The following is a 12,877-nucleotide window of genomic DNA, read 5'->3' as shown; positions in this document are numbered from 1 at the left end:
CAGTAATGAAGTCACTCCTGAGGTTCACCCTTCAGCCAAAGATTAGATAGGCCCATAAAACAAAACAAGACTAACTAGGCACATCAGCCCAGGGGCAAGGACAAGAAGGCAGGAAAGGACAGGAAAGCTGGTAATGGGGAACCCAAGGTCAAGAAGGGGAGAGTGTTGACACATCGTGCAGATGGCAACCAACGTCACAAACAATATGTGTATTAATTGTTTAATGAGAAACTTGTTTGCTCTATAAACCTTCATCTAAAAAACCAAAAAAAAAAAAATGAAAATACATCTACCCTTTGCTGTCGAGCCAATTACAAATCATGGCAACCCCACATGGTTTCCATAGGGTTTTCAATAATAATCTTATGAAGGTAGATCCCCAGACCTTTCTTCCATGGCACCCCTGGGTAGATTAAAACCACCAACCTTTTGGTTAGGAGTCAAGGGCACATCGTTTGTGCCAGCCAAACCAAACCAAAAACCCGACTCATAGCAACCCTATAGGACAGAGCAGAACTGCCCCATAGGGATTCCAAGGAGCGGCTGGTAGATTTGAGCTGCTGGGCTTTTGGTTAGCAGTCAAACTCTTAAAGCAGCCGAAAATACTTCTACAAATAAGTATGCAAAATCATCCAACAGTGCCCAGTTGTGATATCTGATACAGCCACGGACTTGAACAGGATCTGTCTTTTTTGGAGAACCAGTTTCATCATTTACCTTTCCTTATTGTACTATCTCCACCTTTACCACACTTGTCAACAAATACACACAGACATTTGCAAACACCCCTTCCCTCACTAATTTGGTTACTCCCGGCTCCAGTCTTCCACACTTTACAAATAACTGACATCAATAGGCAGAAGAGTCACAAGAACCACATTATTTAGACTAGCCTAATAAACACTAAGAATGCTGAATGGTATAAGAAGTCATGCTAAGACTTTAAAACTTTATTTCTAGCTAGCATCCTTGTTTTTCGAAACCAATATCCTATACAATCCCATACAATAATCCTATACAATAATACAGTTCAAATAAAGAACAGACTTGGATTTCTTGTTGTTGTTGTTAAATGTCGTCGAGTTGGTCCCGATTCATAGCAACTATATGCACAACAGGACAAAACACTGCCTGGTCCTGTGCCATCCTTACAATTGTTATGCTTGGGCTTATTGTTGCAGCCACTGTGTCAGTCCACCTCGTTGAGGGTCTTCCTCTTTTCCGCTGACCCTGTACTCTGCCAAGCGTGATGTCCTTCTCCAGGGACTGATCCTTCCTGACAACATGTCTCAAGTATTTAAGACGCGGTCTCACCATCCTTGCCTCTAAGGAGCGTTCTGGCTGTACTTCTTCCAAGACAGATTTGTTCGTTCTTTTGGCAGTCCATGGTATATTCAATATTCTTCACCAACACCACAATTCAAAGGCATCAACTCTTCTTCGGTCTTCCTTATTCATTCTCCAGCTTTCACATGCATATGATGTAATTGAAAATACCATGGCTTGGGTCAGGTGCACCTTAGTCTTCAGGGTCACATCTTTGCCCTTCAACACTTTGAAGAGGTCCTTTACAGCAGACTTACCCAATGCAATTCGTCTTTTGATTTCTTGACTGCTGCTTCCATGGGTGTTGATTGTGGATCCAAGGAAAATGAAATCCTTGACAACTTCAATCTTTTCTCCGATTATCATGATGTTGCTCATTGGTCCATTTATGAGGATTTCTTGTACTGGGATTTAACCTGAACAGAAGCCACAGTTCTCCCTGGAAACAACAGAACAGGAAATGCTGACACTGCTGGGTTTTCACTAAGCTGCCATTAAAACTCCATAGCAGTCCCAGCCTTCACCGCTCCTTGCTACACAACAATCTGATGTGGTACCTGGGAAGCAGCAGTAAGGCCCTACTGGAGAACTTTCCCCACCATCCATTAACACAAAGGCCTTTTAATGCTTTAGAACAGAAAACACGAACAGGACAAGAAGCAGAACGTACGTGTCTGTCTACTAAGTGGGAGACCTGTGTTTGACTCCTGGCCAATGTACCTCAAGAGCAGCTACCACCTGTCTGTCAGTAGAAGCTTGCTATGATGCTGATTTCAGTGGAGCTTCCAGGCTAACGTGGACTAGAAAGAAATGCCTGGCGATCTACTTCTGAAAATCAGCCAGTGAAAACACTATGGATCACAACGGTCTGATCTATAACCGATCGTGAGGATGGTGCAGGGCCATGCAGTATTTCATTCCATTGTGCTTGGGATCGCCCTGAGTCACAGGCTGACTTGTTGGCAGCTAACAACATCAGTGCTCTACAAAAAATGTCTACTGGTTTTCCTTACCCTACCCTACCCAAGTAAAACCCATGAAAAAACATTCCTAACAATATAAAGACTGGTTCAAAGTCAGAGAAAGACAAAAACAAGAGCCAACACTGAAAAAAGATGAACACATCTGAGACTCTCAGCTACCTCATGAGGTAGGTGAGGCAAGAGAGACTTCTTACTCTTCTTCAGAGAAGTAGAAACAGGCTCAGTGCAGGCATGCAACCTTCCCAGAGCCAATCAGCAGAGAATATTCCAAGTGCAAAGGCCCTGAGTAGGTAAAAGCTAGAAATAAAATTTTGAAGTCTTAGCATGACTTCTTATACCATTCAACATTCTTAGTGTTTACTAGGCTGGTCTAGTGACTCCTGTGCCTATTTACAGTTGTTTGTAAAGTGTGGAGAATTGGAGATAGAAATAACCAAATGAGTGTGGGAAGAGATGTTTGCAAATGTCTGTGCATATCTGTATGACAAGTGTGGTAAAGGTGGAGGCAGCACAATAAGGACGGGTAAATGATGATCCAAGAGGTAGCAGTAACCAGACCATTTAGGTCCTCTTTCATTCTGAATGAGATGGGGAGCCCTAGTAGGGTTTTGGGCAGGGCTGACATGATCAGACTTACATTGTAAAAGGGTTCTTCTGGGTGATGAACCAAGAATAGACTGTTAAGGAAAAAGTGATAATCGGGGAGACCAGTGAGAAATTACTGCCTTTGCTAAAGTCCCAGCCAGAGATAATGGTGGCTTGGATTATGGTGTTAATGGTACAGCTGGTAAGGACGGGTTGGATCCTAGCATTCGGATGAAGCACAGAGAAACTGCCAGGGCTACAAATGCCTTTAAACTTTTCAGCACTGTGAAACAGAAATGATTGAGAATTGCAATTTTTTTTTAAATAATTTTTATTGTGCTTTAAGTCAAAGTTTACAAATCAAGTCAGTCTCTCACACAAAAACTTATATACACCTTGCTACATACTCCCAATTACTCTCCCCCTAATGAGACAGCCTGCTCTCTCCCTCCACTCTCTCGTTCGTGTGCATTTCGCCAGCTTCTAACCCCCTCTACCCTCTCATCTCCCCTCCAGGCAGGAGATGCCAACATAGTCTCAAGTGTCCACCTGATCCAAGAAGCTCACTCCTCACCAGCATCCCTCTCCAACCCATTGTCCAGTCCAATCCATGTCTGGAGAGTTGGCTTCAGGAACGGAGAACTGCAATATTTTAAGGCACAGAGCAGATTTTATACCGATACAGTGAATTTATTCACCAAATCTTAAAAGGACTCTAGAATAAGTGAGCATTTGAGATCTGAAGAGGGGGCCTAGAGACAAATAATAATACTTATACCCAGCAGGTAGCAAAGTAATGCAACAAACCCAGTACCACAAGGGGATATAGGTGGAAAATGTTTCAATCCAGTAGGTTAAGAACAAAGCACAACGTGTTCTGTACTTTCTATGCTATAATTTAAGCGAGTCTAAGTTTGCAATTTCTTTTTTCCTAAAAAAAGTTTATAGCTTGAAATCATTTAAACTAACCCCTTCCTTAAACTTTTCTTAAGAAGTAGGACTGTTTTTGAAGCTGCATCAGCAGGCATAGTTGTCCAATTAGGAGGATTTGTTTAAAAGCCAACATCTAGGCCCCTCTGTACAACATGACCAGAATAGCAATGAGACATGTAAAAATGCACGCAAAGCACAATCAGCCAGAACCAGGGCAACAGAGGGAAAGCTTTCTGGTCTGGTGAGAAAAATACCAGGACAGATGCAATGAGGTCTGCACAAGATTTCCCCTGCCTTGGTTTTCTGGGTTGCCCACTAACTGAAGAGCCTTAAGGTGAAAAGTGGAATAACGAAAGCCATCTAACTGTCAGCTCTACCTGAAGTTACAAGAAACTATAACAGAAAAGCACAGAGAGAAGAGGTAACTTCCTTGTCTGTCTTTTCTTTAGGGTCCTAGAGCTGTGGAAGGCATTTTATCTACTCTTTATATATACATACATTTTTAATTGAACTTTAGATGAAGATTTACCGAAGGGGCACTTTAATTTTTATAACTAATTATTTCCCAGAAGTTTAAACCCTGTAATAGTACAAATTCTTAACCATCAAAACCTCCTAAGTAATCAGAAACCTTATTTCCCTTGGTTGCAGATGCATTCCATTTCCGTATAGGGTCAATGAGCTATAGGGTCAGTGAGCTACGCCCTGCAGGCAAAGATTCCAAGGTAAAAAAAAAAAAAGAAAAAACTGCCTCCTAGGGTTCCCAAGGCTGTAATCGTTACAGAAGCAGATTGCCACATCCTTCTCCAGCAGAGTGGCTGCTGGGTTCAAACCAGTAACCTTTTGCCCAGGAGTCAAGTGTTTAACCACTGCACCATCAGGGCTTCTGCCAAGGCACAGTGAGGCAGAAATGGACAGCTGAATGCCCAAACGATCCTTGAATAGTAGAACTACACAAACTATCTTCATACCAGTCTCCATCAGCATTCTCTGAAATCTGAGGGAAGACACAGCTCAATCTCGATGCAGAAGACATCAGTGTGCCAACGAATGAAATAAGAAAAAGCAGCAGTAAACAAAAGTCTGTCTGGTCTTGATGCATAAGTTCTTGTAAAGTAATCACTGCCAACTAGATGACATAAAAAGTTTTAGGTTAAAAAAAGTAAAAACATGAACAGACACAGTTTTAACCAAATTGATAAATGAAGGTCAAAAGGTTAAAAAGACATCTTATGCAAATATAAAATGAATACATAGCAAAGATTTTATTCAACTCATTGATTAATGAGGGAACTAGTAAACCATTAAAAAAAAATTTTTTTTAAACTTACACGGAGTTCCTTGTAAAAACAATTCACTGGTTCTGAGGCCACCTAGTGTTCCAAAAAATACATATATTTCAAATTCTCTGCTATTTAAGTCAAATTAAAAGACTGAATTACCTTCTTGTTGAAAGAAAACTGATTATTTTCACACATCACTAATATAACATCAAAAGCTACATTATACCAGTATATGGACTAATTAACTGATAACAGCACTTTCCTTTATTACGTTTACGAATAAAATATTTAAAACAAGAATTATTATACTCTAACTCAAACTCCAGTTGATATGTATCTCAAATGTATATTTGAAAACTTATTTTATGCTCCAATGAAAATTTATAATGTAAAGTTCTTCCATCCAATTTTCTCAAACTCTCACAAAGACCAAAGGAGGGAAAGGTAAATCGCCTAATTATTTATTATATGAAAATAGCTCAAAATGGTATCAAATATTAATGAATTGCCTAATTCCCAGTGAAAGAAAAGGCCATGATTGGTCTACATACACGGTGATACAATAACTACTTAATTTTAAGCTTCTGGATGAGGATTTCCCAACCTTGGCACTATTGACATTTTGAGTTGGGTAATTAATTCCTGGAGCCCTGGTGGCATAGTGATTAAGAGCTCAACTGCTAACCAAAAGGTCAGCAGTTCAAATCTACCAGCAGCTCCTTGGAAACCCTATGGGGCAGATCTACTCTGTCCTGCAGGCTTGCTATGAGTCGGAACCGACTCTATAGCACCTAACAACAACAACCATTAATTCTTTGATGTTGGGGGCCTGTCCTGGGCATTGTAGGATGCTTAGCAGCATGTCTGGCCTCCACTTCTAGAGGTTAGTAGCACACAGTACACTCCCCCTCCCCACCCCCCATATGACAACCAAAAATATGTCCAGTACTGACACTGCCAAATGTGTCCTGGCATGGGGAGGGCAAACTGGCCCAGTTTGAGAACCACTGCTCTAGAGGACAAATGGAGCTAGGGTACTAAGTTGAACTGGCTGAGAAAGGCTTCATAAAAGGTATGAAGGTGGTGAGGGCTATCATGTAGGATCATGGGGGGAGGGCAGCTTCTACTCAGTTCCAAAAAATTGGTGACATGAGGATAGAGAGCACAGTATTGCTAAGCTTTCTTTCTTTCTTTTTTTTTTTTTTTAAATTAGGCATCCTTATTTTTTATCTGTAATTACACATATGATTGTGTTGGGCTAACAGTTGTTAAAGATAATTCTGTAAGCCAAACAAAACACAAAAAAATTTGGCCTCCAGGCCACCATTTTGTAACCTTCAGCCAGCAGCTGAGTTATGAGACACAATGGGGCGGCCCCAGGTACGAGGGTCTGTAGGTAGCTGGGCCCAACAATATGCCAACAAAGAAGGGTTGCTGCCAGTGTGTCTGTCAGTGAAGGTCTCACATCCAGAACAAGTCTTAGTATTTATTTAAGGATTATCCAACCACAGACCTGGCCATCAGAGCTGACTCGGGCTCAACTGAACAGCTCCAAGACCCTTGCAAGTTTCTGGATTATCACCCATGGGAACATGCTACCTGGATGTGGAAGGTATGGGGAAGACTGGGGTCTCCACTTGGAGGAAAGGCAGGTCAAGCGCTCTTATCTGAAAAAGTCCCACAACGACCTGGCCTTTCTGCTTTTAGAGAAGAGTGGGTGGTACGAACAGTTAAATGCTACTAACCCAGAGGCACCTGGAAGACAGGCCTGGCAATCTGTTTCTGAAAGGTCACAGCCTTGAAAACCCTATGGAGCAGTTCTACTGCATACACATGGGGTCACCATGAGTCGGAACTAACTCGATGGCAACTAACAACAACAAAAGAAAATATTAGGGAGAAAGGACTCTGGCCTAAAAGGCTGCTTACTAAAGACGAAGGAACTAATATTTCAGAATCAAACCCAAAGATCATTTGTCATGTTAGGTGCAGCAAGGTAGTAAAAGTAAGTGTCTGACAGTCTCTGGCAGATCCTTTTACAGAAAATGCTCTCCTTATCTCCTGACACTCATTACAAACCAACAACCCAAAGCTGCACCTTTCCTGCCCAGGCTTGAGGGGAAGGACTTTTCATCGAGGAAACAAAAAAGCCTAAGTAACAAAACAAGAAGGCTTGACTCCTGAGGCACCTCTGGGTGGGTTTGAACCGTCAACCTTGCAGTTAGTAGCTGAATGCATAGTAACTGTTTGTACCACCCAGGGACTCCTTGACTTGTCTCCAAGCAATGAAAAATCAGACTATAACTTTGAACATGACTTCCTGAAGAGCATCACTTTGGGTACTTCCCAAACAGATTGACTGGTTGATTCATCCCCTGACTGGGTAAAGGCCTCAAGGAGAGCAAAGCCAGGATGACACTTAGTGAGGGATAAAAGTGTGCAATTCCTTTTAGCAAGCAAGTGACAAGCCCTTGGTAAGGAATGAAAATGCACTGTTGAGCCTCTGCTGCTAGGCTAGCCTTACAACCCTTGGACAAGTCACCTCACTTCTGGCTTAAGTTCCATGAACTGCAAATGGAGGCAAGGGTGGACTGGGTGGCTGAGGAATCCTGACCGCAGCCCCTTAGCCACCCAATCCTTCAAGGTCAAGGATTTACAGTGTGGCAAGTGCTGCTTTTTGGGAAATTATCAAGGGGAGCACATTGCTTGGGGCAATGGGACTTTCTGCATTGTGGGTGGGATGTCAGAGAACACAGTCACAAGCACAAGAACACACAGACTTGGTCTGAGAGCTTTATATAAGACTCCTTTAATCCCAGCACCCTCAGCAGGCAGACACTGTTGTCACCATCCCCACTGGACAGAAAGGGACAGTGAGGTTGACAAACCTGCCCAAGGTTGCACAAGCAGTATGTGTCCCTTGTCCCTGGGTGGTACAAATAGTTTGTGCTAAACTACTATCTGGAAGATTGGTGGTTCAAACCCACCCAGTGGTGCTGCGAAAGAAAGCCCTGGTGATCTGCTTCCATAACAATTACAGTCAAGGAAACCCTATGGAGTTTCACTGTTCTACTGTGAAACACAAGAGGTTACCATCAGTGCATTGGCCGTGAGTCAGAATCAACTCAATGGTAAGAGGTTTGGTTTTTGGTTTTGAACCTCTACTGTATACAGCCTCTACAAGGAGTCAGCCTGAGGATAGGGAGCCCTTCCCTTGCCTCCAGGGGACCCTCTCCTAGGCCAGTCCCTTCTTCCAGAGGATACCTCATCCAAAAGGGGATACAGTAGAAGACTGACCACATACCCTTACTCCGAGCCCCCACACTGCCTGATTCCAACCCGCCTGATAGGTGAGAACAGACACTAACTTGTGGACTGTGACCCCAGTCAAGATTCTCACTAGCTCCAGGAAACCCTGGTGGTGTAGTGGTTAAGCGCTATGGCTGTTAACCAAAAGGTTGGCAGTTTGAATCCACCGGGCACTCCTTGGAAACTCTATGGTGCAGTTCTACTTTGTCCTATAGGGTTGCTATGAGTCAATGGCAATGGGTTTGGTTTTTGGTATGATGACCCTAGTTAGTTGCCTACTCAGGACTCTGCCACACTCCAACTGCAACACACACAACAGCCTGGCTGATGGCCTATTTCAGATCTAGTGGGAGGTCCCACCTCTCAGAAACCCACCAGCCTCCTGTACAGGCTCCAGAGTCAAGTTAGTTACGAAGTTCAAGGTTTCATGTAACTTTATCTTGAAAGATCTGCTGCTATATGGAGCTCATTACAGGCAAATCTACACCAACTGCCCTGCCCTTCACTGTGGTTGTTGTTAGCTGCCAATGAATTCACCCCCGGATTCATGCCAACTCCATGCACAATAGGATTGGATCGTTGTGAGCCATGCGGTTTTCACTGGCTGATTTTCAGAAGTAGATTGCCAGGCCTTTCTTTCTAGTCCACATTAGTCTGGAATCTTCACTGAAACCTGTTCAGCATTAGAGCAACATGCAAGCCTTCACTGACACATGCGTGGTGGCTGTGCTTGAGGTGAACTGGCTAGGAATCACACCCAGAAGTATGCAAATTCCTTCCACAGAAACTTTTCTTCTAGTCTTGTAGCTAAATATACAGCCATTGTTCCAGCTTTACCTTGGATCACTAAGATAAATTCTAATTTCAAGGCTCAAGATTATCAGCCAACTCTCAAAGATACGGATAAACACAAACATTATTTGTTTATTCAACAAGCACTTACTATGTGCCAATGATGGTTCTAAATGCTTTACAAGTAATAACTCATTTAATTCTAACAATTTTATGAGTTAGGTGCTATTATTACTCCAATATACAGATGAGGAAACTAAGGCACAAAGAAGTAAACTAAATTATCCAATGATCCAGAGAAGGGGGCAGCACTCTTTCTAAGATCTGGGGAACTTACAAATTCAACTTACTCTACACTTAATCAGCAAAAACTCAAAGCACCTAACTAATCTCAGTGCCCTGCTCAGTGACAAACCATCTGTCTCTTCACAATCAGTCCTTCTAGAAAGACTTAGTCAAGAAAAATACCACCCATGCAGACAGCAGGCTTGATTATAGCAAAAGCAAAGGGAGGGTCAAACAAAATCACACAATATTTAGTAGGTCCCATTTTGAAAAGCACAAATATATAAGTATTGCAGTTTCTAGTCTAAAAACATACGATTCCATCAAATCAATGTGGTTCTTCCAACACTATGTAGTTTAAAGCCCCCTTCTCCTTTGCACAATCTCTTCAAGGACGCTACCCTCGTGCCCAGAGTGGAGTTTCACCACTAATATCAGTTTAACATATGCTCCTCTACTCAGGTTCTGCTTAGTCATCTAATAACTGGTGAGGTCAAAGGAAGAAGCACTGGTGTTGCAATGATTAAAGTGCTCAGCTGCAAACTGAAAGGTCAGCAATTCGAACCCACCAGTCACCCCATAGGAGAAAGACACGGCAATTTGCTTCTGTAAAGACTTACAGCCTTGGATACCCTATGGGACACTTCTACTCTGTCCTATAGGGTCCCTATGAGCTGCAATCTACTAGACGGCAGTGGGTTTGGTTTGGAGGTCAAAGGTGCCTGGGGAACCCTTGCCACCATGATACTGGCAGCCTTTGTCAATCTCTGCCCATAAGTCACTTTTACAATGAGTACTACTTTAATTGCTCTATTTAGAATCTTCTGGCCTCGACTTTTCTCATCCGCAAGATAGCATATGGGCATGAACTGGATTTTGGAGGAGACATTTTGACTGGGACTCATGACCTACCCTACCCTTCCTCTCCACAAGGAAGAGATTTTTACAATTCAAGCACTTCATTTTGGCAACATGATTAATCCAGGGGAAGAAACTTCCCAAGGCACTTGAAGGCTTGCAAGTTTGTCCCTAGAGAGGCCAAACGGGATGGTAGCAATCAAGGAAGCTGACCTGCAAACTACGAGAATGAAGGACCCTTTCTCCAGAAGCCAGGATTCCTGGCTGCAAATGTAAGCTTGTTTACCTTTCCACTCAAGCGTAACCTCAGCCTAGTAAAAGAGGAGGTGAGGACCCCCTGTCCAGAGATTTCACCTGCAGCCCAATCTGCTCAATTTATAAGAGCCACCTTTGGGCAGAGTACCAATAATGCTCTTTCTTGATCTGTGTGCTGGTTACACAGGTGGGTGCAGCTGTGACAAATTCATTGTGCTAGGTGTGCTTTTCTGTATGTGCTCATATTTACATAAAAAGAAATAAAACCAAAGACCTTCCTAAGTGGATTTAATGTGCAAGTAGTGTTGAGAACTAACGAACTAGATCAAAGCAGCTATTATGGACAAAAAGTAATAGAGAGAAAAAAAGTAGTAAATCAATCATTCATGTATCCATCAACCAATTACTGATCATTTATATAGCTAATATTTACTGAACACTTATTGGTGCCAGGCACAATCCTAAGTGCTTTTCAGTTAAGAACTCATTTAATTCTCCTAACAACCCTACGACCTGCCTTCCAGGAGGCAACCATTGTGCCCTAGAGTGGATACCACCAATGACTCTAACTGACTCAAAAACCACTAACACTACTAGGGGCTCCTAGGACACTTACTGTTGCCAGCCACAGCAGTTATTAAATAACTGGTGAGGCCAAAGGTCCCCAGATCTCTGGGAAGGTCACACAGAATACATCCGATTCCACTTGCCTTCTACCCTCATCTTTCCTCACCAATCACCTCCCAGACAGAAAACCAATGGGAGTTGCTTTCTGGGATAAGTTTGGCAAACAGATCCTCTAGCTATGGTGTCAGATATGCCTCAGGGGTGAAACACAGAGGTCAACAGAATGCAGAATTTGGTCAAGACTCAGAAACCAAACTATACAGTGATTCTAGGAACAGGTAAGGAGATGAGAGAAGTTAAGAGATGAGAACAGTTACAAGAGAGCATGTGATTGAAGAGAAAGGAAAAGTTTATTGGGTTCCAATTAAGTAATGACTCTGATGTAGTGGGAAAAGGTGAGGACTGGATGGAGACCTAGGTTCTAGCTAACCACCTGTCACTCATCAGCCTTGTAACCTTTCAAGTCTCCTCACCTCCAAACTGTAGGGGAAGGGAGAAGGGGGTGGACTGGATTTCTGAGTTCTGACTGTGGCGCTCTAGGCAGCCCCAACCTCTCGCTTGACAGAAAGATGCCAGCAGCTGCACTTCTGGGAGCATGGCCGGGTACGGTAAGACTTGTTGCCCCAGAAGCGCAGGAGCCAAGGGCCACAGCCATCAGGCAGCCCACCTGCAAACGCAGTTGTATCCGAGACCCCTTTCTCTGGCTGCAGGGGACCGATCTTCAGGCATGATAGGCTCATGCCAACTTCCTCACTCCCCGCCCAGCGGGCTCTTCCTCTACCAAGTGTCCCCTCCCACAAAGGTCCGTGGGGACTTGTACGCTCCGCTCAGAACCCTCGCCTGCAGCCCAACACGCACGACCAACAATGACAGGTGCTTACGCGGAGACCACCTTCCCGTTCAGGATTCCTGCCGGCGCCATGGCCCTTACTAGTCCGCTGCGCACGATGGACACCAACAAAAGCGAGGTCCTACGTCCTTCTGTGGCCAAAAGGGACAGCCTAGCCCACGTGCTAAGCGACCACCCGGGGATCACGCTACTGCGCATGCGCTCCGACGTCCTTGACTGAGCGTGCGCAGTCTGAAGGGACGAAGGGTTACTAACTAAATACTGTAGGGGGCCTGTGATACGGCGGGCCGAAGGAGGAGGCAATGTGAAGGAAGTGGGTGATGATAGGCTGGCGGGAATCATTGGCTGGTGGAAACAGCCGTGCCAGATCGCGCCTTTGCATGGAGCGAAGACCCTCTGAGGCAGAGGGGAGCCGAGGAGACGCCCCATGCGTGTTTAGACTCCAGCCAATCAGGGAGCAGAGCAGGGGGGCGGGGCCGGAGACGGGGCGATCTCGCGAGAGAAGAATTTGGCGGGCGCGGGAGGTGCTTCTCCCTGGCCCGCCCCGGGGTTGTGCTGCCGGGAGCTCTGGGCTGCGGCAAGAGATGTTAGGGTGAACTGTCGCGTGGGGAACTTGTTGGGAGCCCTATACTGACTGTAGACGTTTAACCTGATGAGGGGTGTGGGGCGAATTCGACTTGCGGCGCCGTCAGACTTCTGTCAGGACCCTGACCCCCATTCGGTTTCGGAGGGCCTGGGATAGCGCCCATAACTGTTTTTAAAATCTCCTCAGGCGAATGTGATAATCAGCC

At 44.3% G+C, this 12,877-nt stretch overlaps 1 protein-coding gene across 3 annotated transcripts in view; it reads right to left on the bottom strand.

The window, feature by feature from the left end:
- Positions 1-12,466, bottom strand: part of MTHFD1 (methylenetetrahydrofolate dehydrogenase, cyclohydrolase and formyltetrahydrofolate synthetase 1) — a 60,042-nt gene extending 47,576 nt beyond the window's left edge. Inside the window, exons 1-2 of one of the 3 annotated variants that reach the window (XM_049898217.1) lie at positions 12,118-12,466; positions 1,584-1,765 (exon numbers count right to left, since the gene is read on the bottom strand). Coding sequence is in view for 2 of the 3 variants with exons in the window: in XM_049898215.1 (XP_049754172.1) it covers positions 12,118-12,428 (311 nt within the window). In the remaining variant the exon portion in view is untranslated. Of the gene's footprint in view, positions 1-1,583; positions 1,766-4,798; positions 4,918-12,117 lie in introns of those variants that run through there. The other 2 variants (XM_049898215.1, XM_049898216.1) reach the window with 2 other exon arrangements.
- Positions 12,467-12,877: the final 411 nt, after the last annotated feature.

Source organism: Elephas maximus, chromosome 10 (assembly GCF_024166365.1).
Source record: "Elephas maximus indicus isolate mEleMax1 chromosome 10, mEleMax1 primary haplotype, whole genome shotgun sequence".
Classification (NCBI taxonomy): domain Eukaryota; kingdom Metazoa; phylum Chordata; class Mammalia; order Proboscidea; family Elephantidae; genus Elephas; species Elephas maximus.
Note: the sequence above shows the minus strand (reverse complement) of the source record. Positions and strands in the feature narration are given on the sequence as shown.